General features: G+C 39.4%; 1 protein-coding gene across 2 annotated transcripts; it reads left to right on the top strand.

Moving 5' to 3' along the window:
• The first annotated feature begins 3583 nt into the window (after positions 1-3583).
• CAV2 (caveolin 2) lies at positions 3584-12134 on the top strand. 2 transcript variants are annotated; one of them, XM_059396527.1, is made up of 3 exons: positions 3930-4410; positions 4729-4916; positions 9911-12134. In XM_059396527.1, exons 1-3 carry the CDS (start codon positions 4261-4263, stop codon positions 10059-10061), a joined length of 489 nt encoding a protein of 162 aa, XP_059252510.1. In that variant the 5' UTR covers positions 3930-4260; the 3' UTR covers positions 10062-12134. The 2 variants fall into 2 exon arrangements, with proteins under 2 accessions (XP_059252511.1, XP_059252510.1); XM_059396528.1 differs by lacking the exon at positions 4729-4916 and having other exon boundaries at positions 3584-4410.
• Positions 12135-12342: the final 208 nt, after the last annotated feature.

The following is a 12342-nucleotide window of genomic DNA, read 5'->3' as shown; positions in this document are numbered from 1 at the left end:
GCACCACCCCACAAGTTACTGAATAACTTTAACAACAGGTATTTTTTTAATCTGTTCCTTTAAATTGTTTTGTGGGAGGCTGTCCTATGTATTGAGGAGGGGATAACTGGAGGGTGGGGAAGGAGAGAGGAGTAGATGAAAAGATACACTGATGAAGAAGGTCTGGGGGACAGGGAGCTAGGCCAGAAAGAGTTTATGGGAAGGCCACTATCTACAGAGAGAATAGGTCATACAGGACTCTGGAGATCTTTCCAAATTCTCAGGCTTAGTCTTCGCTGTTAGTAAGCAAGGCTGGTTAGAGATGCTTAAGCAATTGTCTGGCTATTCACTAACAGATCCATGGACTTCTCTGTTAAGGGCATATAAAATTTGAAAAGCTATCCAGTTGCTGAAAAGCCTCAAAAATTACTAAACCTTACCAGCTGAGGGAATCAAGAAGTCCCAAATTTCCATTTATCTAGTTATAATTATTAAAACCATTCTGGCCCATATGAGGGAAGGGCAGGAGTTTGCAAGGTTGACAGGGCTTGGCAGTTGCTTCTTGTTGGTCTCTAAATGAGGTATAGGTATCCCTCAAATACTACCAGCATTGTATTGAAAATCTGTAACTAAACAATGACAAGGGGTTATTCTGAAAATTTAAGAGAGCAAACAAGTATCCTTAAGTTTAATTTCAAAAATCCCTGGAATTTCTGATAAATTGGTGTTATAATTCTGAGATTTATCCTCAACGTGGGTTTGTAAACGGACAGCTGGAGCTTAATTTTTCCTATTCACATGAAGAACTGTTTCAACAATGTCCTATCTAAGGGTTCTCAGCCTGGGAAAGGAGGGGAAAGATGATGTTGGCCCCCAAGGGACATTTGGCAATGTCTGGAAATGTTTTTGGTTGTCATAACTGGAGAGTGCTATTGGCAACTAGTGGACAGAGGGCAGAGATACTGCTAAACATCCAGCAAAGCACAAGACAGCTCCTCACAACAAAGAAGGATGCAACCCGAAATATCAATACTGTTGAGGTTGAGAAAACCTGGTCTACTCCAAATGTTTTAAATATTATTAACTCATAATACTATATGGTGAGTTTAAGGAGTCTTTATTATTTTCATTAGGAACCAATTTCACCATGGCAGTTTGAAAAACAGACCCTGCCCTAAAGTTATATGTAAGCTATACAGAAGGAAAAGATGACGCCTTTGTGATTTGTGAGAGAAAGAAAGAGAAATAAAGAGGGAGGGAGGGAGGAAGGGAGGAAAGAAAGGGGGGAGGAATGGCTATTTTTATTCATAAAGATATTCAGATACAATTTTCAATGAACCAGAAAAATTATCTTTCTTAGACAATACACTGAGAAAAGTAAGGAACAAAATAATTATAAACTATCCTACTAATCAATTATCAAGCTACTCATAAAAATTAATCAATTACCAATTCATTATTCCTTAACTATATTACTATGCCATCTGAAAATCAGCTCTCTTATCAGAAGCTGTTAACAGCTAGGAGAGGAGTATAACAGTATGTATTTATTATGAAATTTTTTAGTTCCCTTGGTTATACGGCAATTAAAAAAAAAAAAAAAAAGAAAGCTATGGAAGGAGTAACCCTGTGGTCTGGGAGATACTAGAGTGTGCTCAGCCATTTAGCTCTAACCCACTTCTTGTCTTCTCCATTTCCTGTTAGATTTCCCTTCCAGTTAGTAGGGACCATTTGCCTTGGTAATCACTCGTTTAAAGTCCTTCAGAACAGTAGCTAACATTTCCTAAGTATCTACTAATAAGATAAGTAAAATCATTTTTATAGCTCCTCTCAAAAAATCTTTGGTATTAAAATGATGAAATGAGCCAGAATTTCATCAACCTAAGAACCTCACACAGATCAAACCATGGGGGAGGTGCTCAGTAAAAATCTGTTAGCAAATGGGTGAGTGAATCCTTCTTTTTTTAAGCTCTATGGGAAATACAACAAACCTAGATGGGTTTCTTTTAGTTTAGGTTTCAGAGTAACATTTTCATAAATACCTATCATTTTACAAATGAATTTATAATCTAAGTTGTCCCATTAAGACAATGTTAATTTCTTCTGCCTTTTGGCCTCCTGGCCCTGCTGCCTGAAAAAATGAGTCAATTACTTTTGATAACTATTGCAAATGTCTTACTAGTCCCCCTGGCCATGTAAACGTGATCAGAGGACAAAGAAAGGAAAGAAGCTTAGCCAGATTTTCAGTCACTGCTTAAACTCACTCCAGCACTATGGGAATGACTTTCATCTTCAGCAATATCTTAAACTCTGGGATTATTGTAAGGAAAATAAATTTTTACAAAATGCTATTTAGCTGTAAACGCATTTCTTTTCTGCTTCCTGGTAATCATTATTATGAATTTCATGAGGTATTAATGTCTTCTATTCCATTCACTATTTCACTTTGAAAAATGTTTTTTGGACAACAACTCTAGGAGAACCCCAAGACTCTCTAGAAGAGAATCAGTCTGTTTAGGGGAAAGGAGGAGGTAAAGAAGGATGGCAAAAGCAATAAGCAAAATGTCTAAGTCAGCACTTTGGAATGACTAAACATAAATAAAATGGGGAAAGTAAAGTCAGAAAAGAAGAGAATAGGCAAGCAGGGCCACCTGCTTGGTGGGGAGGCACACGATGACAGGCATGAGATTCAACCAGGGGGTTATAACACTGACATCCATTTAATTATTAGAAATACTGAGTTTGGGCTCCAAAATATTTTTCCTATTCAGATCCTGCTCTTTGTGTGTAATTTTTATTGTTTCAAAAGTCATCTTTTTTTTTTTTTTTCTCTTTCAGAAAAAGCAATTCTTCAAATCCAGTTCCCACATCAGGATTTGAATGCAACAAGTTCCAAATGCACTGTAGTTCAGCAATACTTAAGTATGTTCTACTGCATCTCAGGCCCTGAGCAAGCAGCAGGCACTCCCAATTTCGCTTTTGGCAAATTTTCACTAAGTACTTTCCCTCCCCAAACATGTATCTAAATCCACGACTTTTAAACCTTTATAAACATGCAAACCCCTCCCTTCTGAAAGCTTTTGAGTGCGCACTCCGCAGTCTGGCTCTTCTCCTGCAGAGTGGCTTTACGGTAGGGGTCTGTTCACATGTTTGCTACAGGTAGTTGCGGCTGTGACTGTATCTTGCAGATAAGACACCTGACATCTTGGAGATACCTGACATCTTTCAACAGGGCTTGATTCAAAGGCAAATCAAAATTTTAATTTAGAAAGGAAAAAAAGAGAGAGACCTCCTTTCTGCTCTGAGAGTGCAGACTCCTGGACAGGGAGGGAGCTCACCAAACCGACTCTATTTCCTCACCTTGCCTCCAGCAGGCTCCCACATCTGTGGGCTCAGAGAAAGCTGAAGCGCTGACATGCTTCCTGGATCCTCAAGCACTTGTGGGATTGCCTGGCAGTCAGGTATGTCCTGTGTGTTAAGACCACGTAAGAGTTTTACAGGAATTTAATTCTCAAGCGACAACTCTGTGAAGCAGGAACAATTGCTCCGAGTCTTTAAAAAGACTTTTATGTATTTATTTGGGGGAGACGGGAGAGAGTGGGTGCACGAACAGGGGTTAGGGACAGAGAGCGAAGCAGGCTCTCTGCTGAGCAGAACCCTGGGATCATGACCAGAGCCACCCGGGCGTTCCCAGTTGCTCCCATTTTACACGGAGGTAGCTGAGGTCCCGAGCACACAAGTCAAGGGTACAGCAGGGAGGTTAAGGCAAACGTTGTGATTCTATACCTGCGCCCTTAAACACCTAGCGGCGTCCCTGCACTAAGTCCATCATTCCTGGGCAGCTCTTAAAAGTCTCAGTTCTGAGCTTCAAGCGATAAGACCCAGGGGGCTCTCCGGCTCCTCAGTGGCCACGGGAAACGGGTCCTCGTCCCCAGGGCACGCTTCGCCCGCCTGGGCAGGGCCGGAACGTGCCTGCTGGGATGATTCCCAACCGGGAGGCAGACATGGAGCAGGCCGAAACGCGGCGGCGGGACTCTGGGTGGGAGCCACCTCTCAGGCTGCGTCCTGTTCCCGCCCCTCAGCCCGGGCAGCGAGGCGGGGCTCGGGTCGGGTTGGGCCCCCACCGGGAGTGGTAGCCCGCCGCGGGAAGCAGCCGCCGCCCGGGCCGCAAGGGTAGAGGCGAGGCGGGGCGGAGCCGGGCGCGACGGGAAGGGGAGGCAGCGCAGGCCGGGTTGCAGCCGCCGCCGCCGCCGCCGCCGCCGCCGCGCACTGAGCGCCGCGATGGGGCTGGAGACCGAGAAAGCAGACGTCCAGCTCTTCATGGACGACGATGCCTACAGCCGCCATAGCGGCGTCGACTACGCGGACCTGGATAAGTTCGCGGACTCGGGCTCCGATCGGGATCCCCACCGGCTCAACTCGCATCTCAAGGTGAAGAAGCCTGGGGCGGGCCGTAACCTGGGCCCCGCCAAGGCTTGAGGGCATGGGTGCCTCCTCTACCCCTGCCCGCACCCCAACCCCCACCCTCAACACTGGGTCAGCCCCGCGGGGTCCGAGACCCGGAATTCACAGGCCTTGGGGCCACCTGTGTAACTTGGAATTCTTAGCCAAATTCTTGTATGTCCAACCTCACCCTAAGAGAAGGTAGGCGACCCAGCCAGCTCCTTCCTTCTCGCTTCTTCTATCCGAGCACTCCTGGTTCCGGGGGCTGCGGGTTGGGTGACAGTAGGGTGTTCCTGTGTCTTGCAGGTGGGCTTCGAGGATGTGATTGCAGAGCCGGTGACTACACACTCCTTTGACAAAGTGTGGATTTGCAGCCATGCCCTCTTTGAAATAAGCAAATACGTGATCTACAAGTTCCTGACATTTTTCCTGGCTATCCCCATGGCCTTCGCTGCAGGAATTCTCTTTGCCATCCTCAGCTGTCTGCACATCTGGTGAGAAGGGCACACCGGGGTGGACCGACTTTCTGAAACGTAGAAATGTTCTTTGCCACCTGCCCCCTGCACTCCCCTTCTCCCAAGGCCTGCTTGCAAGAAGAACACGCATCAGCTCGCCACAGTAGCAAGAAATGGGAGGCCTTGAAGGGCAGTGTGCTTTTTCGAGAATCATAGGTTAGGTTAGGAGTTTAAACAGAAGTAACGTCCCTCTGCCCTTGGGTGTGATTTTCCTTCTGATGTTAATAAGGCCCCGCTGACTATGGAGGTAGAGACCTGGAGGTCATGCTTCCTGCCACAGACTGTTCTCTTATAGAACAAGTTAGGACTTGTGCCAGTGGTTCTGGGCTAGGCTCTTACTTCTATCATCACCATTTATTCAGTCACCACCTGTGCTTGAGCTAAACAAAAGTGATCTCTGAGCAGACTGCCAGTGACAGTATAATTGAACAGGGGTATCAGACCTGGTTAAGAAATGCTATGGAGGGGCTGTCCAATCCTGACAGTAGCAGATGGCAAGAATGTGACCCTGTGTGTGTGCAATTAAGGTGAGGGGCCCCCAGCAGAAATGAATGAAAAGTCAAGCTGCAGGATAATGAAATGAGAAGGCCTCCAAATTACTTTTTCACCTATGAGACAACATAGGGAGTGGCATCAACTTGAAGTATGAAACCTCCTGGGCATTAATAGGCTGTTTTGAGTAACTTTATTCACACTCAAAGTGCATCATAAAACTTTGGAGAACATTTTAAGCATTAAAAATTTTTAAAAGAAAATGTTACATTGTTTAAAAAGATATCCACCTTGTGTTGAGGGAAAGAACATTCTGATCATCCCCTGTATTGCAACAGTTGTCAAGATTGTGCTTTAGGCCAGTCCTGGCAAAATGTATAATCCTCAATGCCTCCATGTCTTTCTTAGTCACTTCTTACGGTATTGCCACACCCTAACACATGTTGTGTTCATTGTTAGAAGTTACAGAATTATTCTCAATTCCCCTTTACCTTGTAAATCAATTCAATTTCTTTCAGTTACTTAGCTAGTTAGCTCAACCTGATAAATTTATTGAGTGCTTAGTTTGTGCTGGGCACTGGACCAAGGATGAGTAAGATGTAGAATCTGCCTTCAGTCTATTCAGCATATCAGGGTAGCAGACTAGGTACAGAAGTAGATGTTGAGGAAAACTCTGCTAAATCTATTAAGGAAGAGGGAGGCACTAGGAAGCCTTCATAGAGAAAAAGGAATCTAAAATATCTCTTAAAGGGTAAATAAAAATTCTGGATGCCTGTGTGGCTCAATTGGTTAAGTGACCAACTGTTGATTTCAGCTCAGGCCATGATCTCAGGGTCAAGAGATCAAATCTTGCATCAGCCTTGGCACTCAGCATGGAGTCTGCTTGAGGATTCTTTCTCTCCCTCTTCTTTTGTCCTTTCCCCTGCTCGTAGGCGGTCTCTCAAAAATAAATAAATAAATCTTTTTTAAAAAAGATAAATAAAAATTCACCAAATCAGTAAAGGACAACACCAATTTAATTTGGTCACTAAAGATGGAAACAACTAAAATATATTGAAAGTGTCAAAAGACTGTTGGAGGAATGAAAATCTTTGCCTTTATACATAAGCAAATTCACTAAGGCCAGATGTATAGTTTGCTTATAATCTGACATTATTAGCACATGGATTTTTTTAAAAGAGGCACAAGCCAGCATATAAAATTTTGGATTCCTAATTAACCAAAACCAATCGTGTAACCTCTTTCAAAAATGTGAAAAACTGAGTAACCACATAGCATGTTGTGAAATGTTGGCTATTAAGCTGTTTGGAAATACAGAGTGCTGCATTTATAATCAACAAAGCTGGGCTTCCTAAAGCACTGGCTGAGGAATTAAAGACAAAATGGTTTTCATTTACTAAATGGTGGAAAGATACAAGTAAAGCTACAATTACCCAATGATGCTTCTCTTAACCTGGGTCGCCTAAAAACAGAAGATGTTTTTTTGTGTGCAATGCTTCCAATGGTGAATCATCAAACCATTTCTTTTTCAGACACATAAAATGTATTATTTAACCTCAGCTTGTTTTTCAGATTACATTCATGTGGGTCATTAATGTTTAACAGTCATCTATTCATCATCAGGCAGCTGTGATTACAAGTAGAGGAGTTACTTCAAACAAAAAAATGCTTAAAAGTTAGTGTGTATCTTGATAAAATAGATTTATCATTAATGGATTACATTCCCTGGACATGATAAGACCAGATCAAGGAGAGGCCCTATAACAAATAAAACCTATTTGAGTAAACCTTTCTTCCCCATTGTTTCACTTCCCCTTCTTTCTTTTTTTTTTTTTCCCCCCTTTTGGCAAGAAGTAGGGGTTGTTATTACCAAGAGTTTGAGAACCAAAGTATGAAACTATGCAGTAATAGATATTCAACCCACATCACATCATTACAATGGATCTGATTTTAGATTCTTTAAACAAACCAACAAACAACAACAAAACATCCAGAACTCAGTCTGGTGTTGTTGGATCCTAGGTCAGAAGTACAGGTCATGAGGGACCAGTGGATTGTTTTGCTACCATGCCACATTCCGACTGAGATAACCACCATTTGGCAACAGCAGATTATTGGCCATAAGGGGATCATATCAAAGAAATATGTCTGGAGCACCCTTACCTTTTGTGTTTGCTGGGATGCAATTCAAATAGATAGTCCAACTTACAGAAATACAGTAGTAGCAATTTCACTTCTAGAAGAAATTTTTATACAGCAAATTGCTATGACAATGCAACCTATATGACACTATAGTTAATACAAAGCTAAGTAAAAGTCTCTGTCCCAAGGGCTTTGTCCAGTGGAGGGATATATAATCTTACAAATTATAAGATTTCTTTAAGAAGTGTTTAGATCAGGTGCCTGGGGGCTAAGTGGGTTAAGTGCCTGCCTTCAGCTCAGGTCATGATCCAGGAATCCCTGGACCAAGTTCTGCATCAGGCTCCCTGCTCAGCAGGGTGTCTGCTTCCCCGCCTTGTGCTCCCTTTCTCTCTCCTTTTCTCTCGCCCTTTCTCTCTCTCTCAAATAAATATATAAAACCTTAAAAAAAAAAAAAAAAAAGGAAGTATTTGAGTCATGGATCCTCTGACCCACAGTGAGAGAACAACAACTTGAAGAAAATGAGTTTACCAGTTTACCACATCCTATCAACTGAGCTTTCACATGTAAACAACCACACTTAGCTGCACTGGAAAGTCCACATTTGTCCTGTGCTTCATTCCCTTTTAGGATATAGAAATCTAAGAAATTATGAGAAAGAAAATGTCTCAACCTAGGGAAGAGTGGAAAGTATATTATATTCTCAGTGAAGTAGATTTGGTTAGGAAGCTTTCTGATTTAAACTTTAGTCTTAGAGTACATCAGTTTGAGATCGTTTTCTTTATACTATATATTCTGACTTCAAATTGTTCTACTTATAAATGATGATACCATATATACATTTTAATGACAGCATCATATAGACATTTCAAGGGTGCACAGTAAGTGTTAGCCTTATAGCCAATCTTACGAACTCCTGTTCTGCTTTCATTTGTAGTGATATGCCCAAGGCCGCATATCAAGTGAGAAACGTAATGTGATGAGAAATCAGAAGCTGTCATCATTCGGGTTTCTATTCAGCTATTTAGCTTTGAAACACCTAGTAATTAATTTTCTTTAAAAATTTCTTTTAAGTCTTTAGTAGTTGGAACAAAATATGAGATAAACATAAATGTGTACACAGTCCCTATGAATATTCAGTATTCTGAAAATATCTCAATCAATCAGACAGTTACCTGATCTTCCACTTCCCTTAGCTAAGTACAACAGACTGATATTTAAGTCACATTTTAATAACAAACCAAGAAAATCAACCTTACTTCTTGTGCCCATCCAGATAATAATAGAAATCCCTTTGAGGCTACCAATAATTCCTGAGAATTCAAAGATACTTCTGTGCTCAAATAGCACTACTACAACAGAGAGCATTATACAGAAGATTATACAGAAAATTAATCAGGCTGAGGATATAAAGATTTGCAGTTATCTTACAACAAGACAAAATGAAAAAATAATTTCAGGATAGTCTAGGTTGTTTTGTTTTGTCTAGGAGTTCTGACATAATTCAGGGTTCTTTTAACTCTACCACACAGCTCTTTGCAGTGTATGTAATTACCATGAAAGATTAGTAATATTAAGCATGAAAATGCTAAATTCACTTCCCCCAAACCTTTAATAAAGGTCAAGATTGTCCTTACTTAAACAGCTTCCACTCTAGGGGCATCTGGGTGGCTCAGTTGGTTAAGCGTCTGCCTTCAGCTCCGCTTATGATCTCAGGGTCCTGGGATCAAGCCCTGCATGGGGCTCCCTGCTCACTGGGAGTCTGCTTTACCCTCTCCCTCTGCCCCTCCCCCTGCTCATGCTCTGAAATAAAATCCTTAAAAAGGGGGGGGGGGGCTTTTATGCAAGTAGGAAAGACAGAAGTATAGCCATGTATTTATGATACCCCTTGGTAAATTTAAGGATTAAGAAATTTAGTACTATAGCACAAAAAAGGAGTGTCCAACCCAGCCTGGCCCAAGGGGTGGGGAAGTGGAATGAGGCAACAGGAAAAGGCTACCATCAAGTAGAACTCCAGGGAATTATGAAGAATTAAGCAGGTTAATGTTTAGGGGCAGAGATCAGGTAGATCCATTTACCGTTTCATTTATTTTTTTGTTTTACAGTTTCAGATAGCATGCCATCTATAGAAAGAATATTGGTGTTATCTATATGCCTATTTATTTTTTTAAGCAACATATCTCTATGCATCTTATCACTATGTGGGTCACTATTTATTTGTTTCAGATGTTCAGATTTAGGTGAATTAGGCCATTATTATATCTTTTCCTGCATGTACAAGAGTCAGTGGCCTTATTTGGCTACACCAATAATCCTTACACAAATCTCTTCCTCCATTCTAGGATTATAATGCCTTTTGTAAAGACCTGCCTAATGGTCCTGCCTTCGGTGCAGACAATATGGAAGACTATAACAGATGTTGTCATTGCCCCATTGTGTACAAGTGTAGGACGCAGCTTCTCTTCTATCAGCTTGCAACTGAGTCACGACTAAACACTTGGACCCCAGTCTGGAGATTTGGATACTGTAATACTTCTTGACTGTCATAATGTAAAAACACTACTGTTCTGTTCTAAGCATTCCCAACTGTTCTAATTAAGAAAATTTTTAAGATTGGGCAACCACATGTAGAAATGTTTATTGGCAGATCTTTTCAAATAATGCTTTTCTAATTAATAGTCAAGGGTTTAATATATAACTTTAGAGCCAGAATTATACAGTAGGTTGGCAACACTTAATTTTAAAGGCAGACAGTTTTTACTTTAGTACAAAAGTATACATTTTATAATGATGAATTTATAAAGATCAAGAGACATTTCTCAAACACTTTAATTTTTTTGCACAACTGCCTGTAAAAATATGGAATTTCTTTTTTTTTTTACTCTTAAAGTAATACTTTTAAAATTACCTTTGCAGATAAAGTCATGGGAATACTTACAGAAAAAATATACAAAGATCCTAGAAATTATAGTAACAAAAGCATGCAGTGGTGATGGGAGCTATGAAATATAATAGGACAAATAAATGTGAAAATAGATTCATGAACATGTGTACCTTTAAATAAGATATTGTTAACCTACAGATCTATTTAATAAGATGTTTCATTTTACTGTATATTTTGTACTTAATGTAAATTTTGCTCTAATCAGATTGCTTTTAAGTACTTTTATTGTATTTGTTATCTTTTTGAACTAATATATAGAATGAGTAAATGTCTCTTTCACGGGGAACTTCATTGGTGAGATTGCACTGTCTTGATAATGTAAGCATATATATCTTGTTTGGGAATAGAATGTAAAAGAGCAATATACAAAGCTTTTCTAACTTTTCCAGGCAAAATCCTGAAATGGTTTATGACTGAACTTTTCCTGGCTGTGACCTTAAAAATAATTCAAATCTAATTGGTATTTCATCTGGGAGATGCTTTTCTCTCTTATAGTTAGAAATTTAACTTGCATTCTGCATTCCTGTTAATGTCTCACTTTACCTTCAAGTAATACTGGTGCTAATTAATAACATTTTACCTAAAGGCTATTTCTGACACTCAAGTACTATTTCAACTACAGTGATTCATGGAGATACACTTATAGGAAAGTTGTCAATTTGCTGGGCCCATGCTACTTAGCTACATATATATATGTAAGAGACTAACAGATACAGACTTTCATGATGTCGTTTGATACGGGATTTGTTTTACAGTATAAAATTATTCTTACACTTTTGAATTGTAGAGTCCTATTTCAATGTTATGAGTCACTGTTATTTTAAAAATCTCATTATTCCAAAATGATAGGCATATATGAAAGATGTCTATGATATAAGTGGTTACTATAATTTACATATCTTAAGTGCGTAAATGCTCAAATTTTAAGAATTATTATCAGAACCTGAATTAACATTCCTTTGAGTATCTATCTTCGTAGATGAAGGATGATTTAACTGGAATACTATTGGGGGCCAAAGTAAACAAATGATTAAATTATGAAACTCCTATCAGTTTGAAGATAACTACAGAAGAGATTTCAAAATTGCCACTAGGACACTGTAGCATTCTTAGAAAAGATTCTCATGATCATTACCTTAAAACATTACCACTCATTTGACTACATAGATTTTATTATGTTAGTGAAAAAGATCAATCTCATTACTTTATAGTTATACTATAAACTATACAACTGTATAGTTGTATTTAAAGTGTTTTTTAAAATATGTGGATATGCTGATTGACAAAAGTATTTGATTAATAAAATATGCACTTAAATAAGTTATAAGTTTAAATAAATCATATCTTTTCAAATAGCTGTGGATAAGTTTTAAAGCCAAAATATATAGCAAACCTTTTAACTTTTAACAAGTGAGACGTTTGATTTCCTTATTTCTGAATTGCATTGATTATTCACCAAAATGAATTTTTATTGAGATTTACCATTAACTATTTTATTTCAAAGACTGAAATTTTGTACCAAGTGGATCCAGGTTTCATGTGCAAATATGTTGGTTCTTTTATTTGGGGGTGGGACAAATAGATGATGAGTATCTATAATAAACGTTCTAAAAACCCATAAACTTGCTCATTGTTTTTATTACATTAGATATGAAATTGTTCAATAAAGAACCTTTTTAAACCTTGTTAAAAACCCATAAGAGAAAAAAATACATGACTTACTGCTCATTCAGGGATGTACTTATGAAAAATTATGGGATTGGTAATTTAATTATTTCTTTTCCCAGCATATAAACAGGTTCCCTGTAAATTTTCCTATCATTTGATGAA

Source organism: Mustela nigripes, chromosome 4 (genome assembly GCF_022355385.1).
Source record: "Mustela nigripes isolate SB6536 chromosome 4, MUSNIG.SB6536, whole genome shotgun sequence".
Lineage (NCBI taxonomy): Eukaryota > Metazoa > Chordata > Mammalia > Carnivora > Mustelidae > Mustela > Mustela nigripes.
Note: the sequence above shows the minus strand (reverse complement) of the source record. Positions and strands in the feature narration are given on the sequence as shown.

What these genes read in the sequence shown, in the direction of transcription:
- CAV2 (XM_059396527.1), top strand. Translation starts at nt 4,261, where the DNA reads ATGGGGCTGGAGACCGAGAAAGCAGACGTCCAGCTCTTCATGGACGAC. An exon ending in GGCTCAACTCGCATCTCAAG is followed by an intron (nt 4,411 to 4,728) that starts GTGAAGAAGCCT and finishes TGTGTCTTGCAG; the next exon opens with GTGGGCTTCGAGGATGTGAT. An exon ending in CTCAGCTGTCTGCACATCTG is followed by an intron (nt 4,917 to 9,910) that starts GTGAGAAGGGCA and finishes CCTCCATTCTAG; the next exon opens with GATTATAATGCCTTTTGTAA.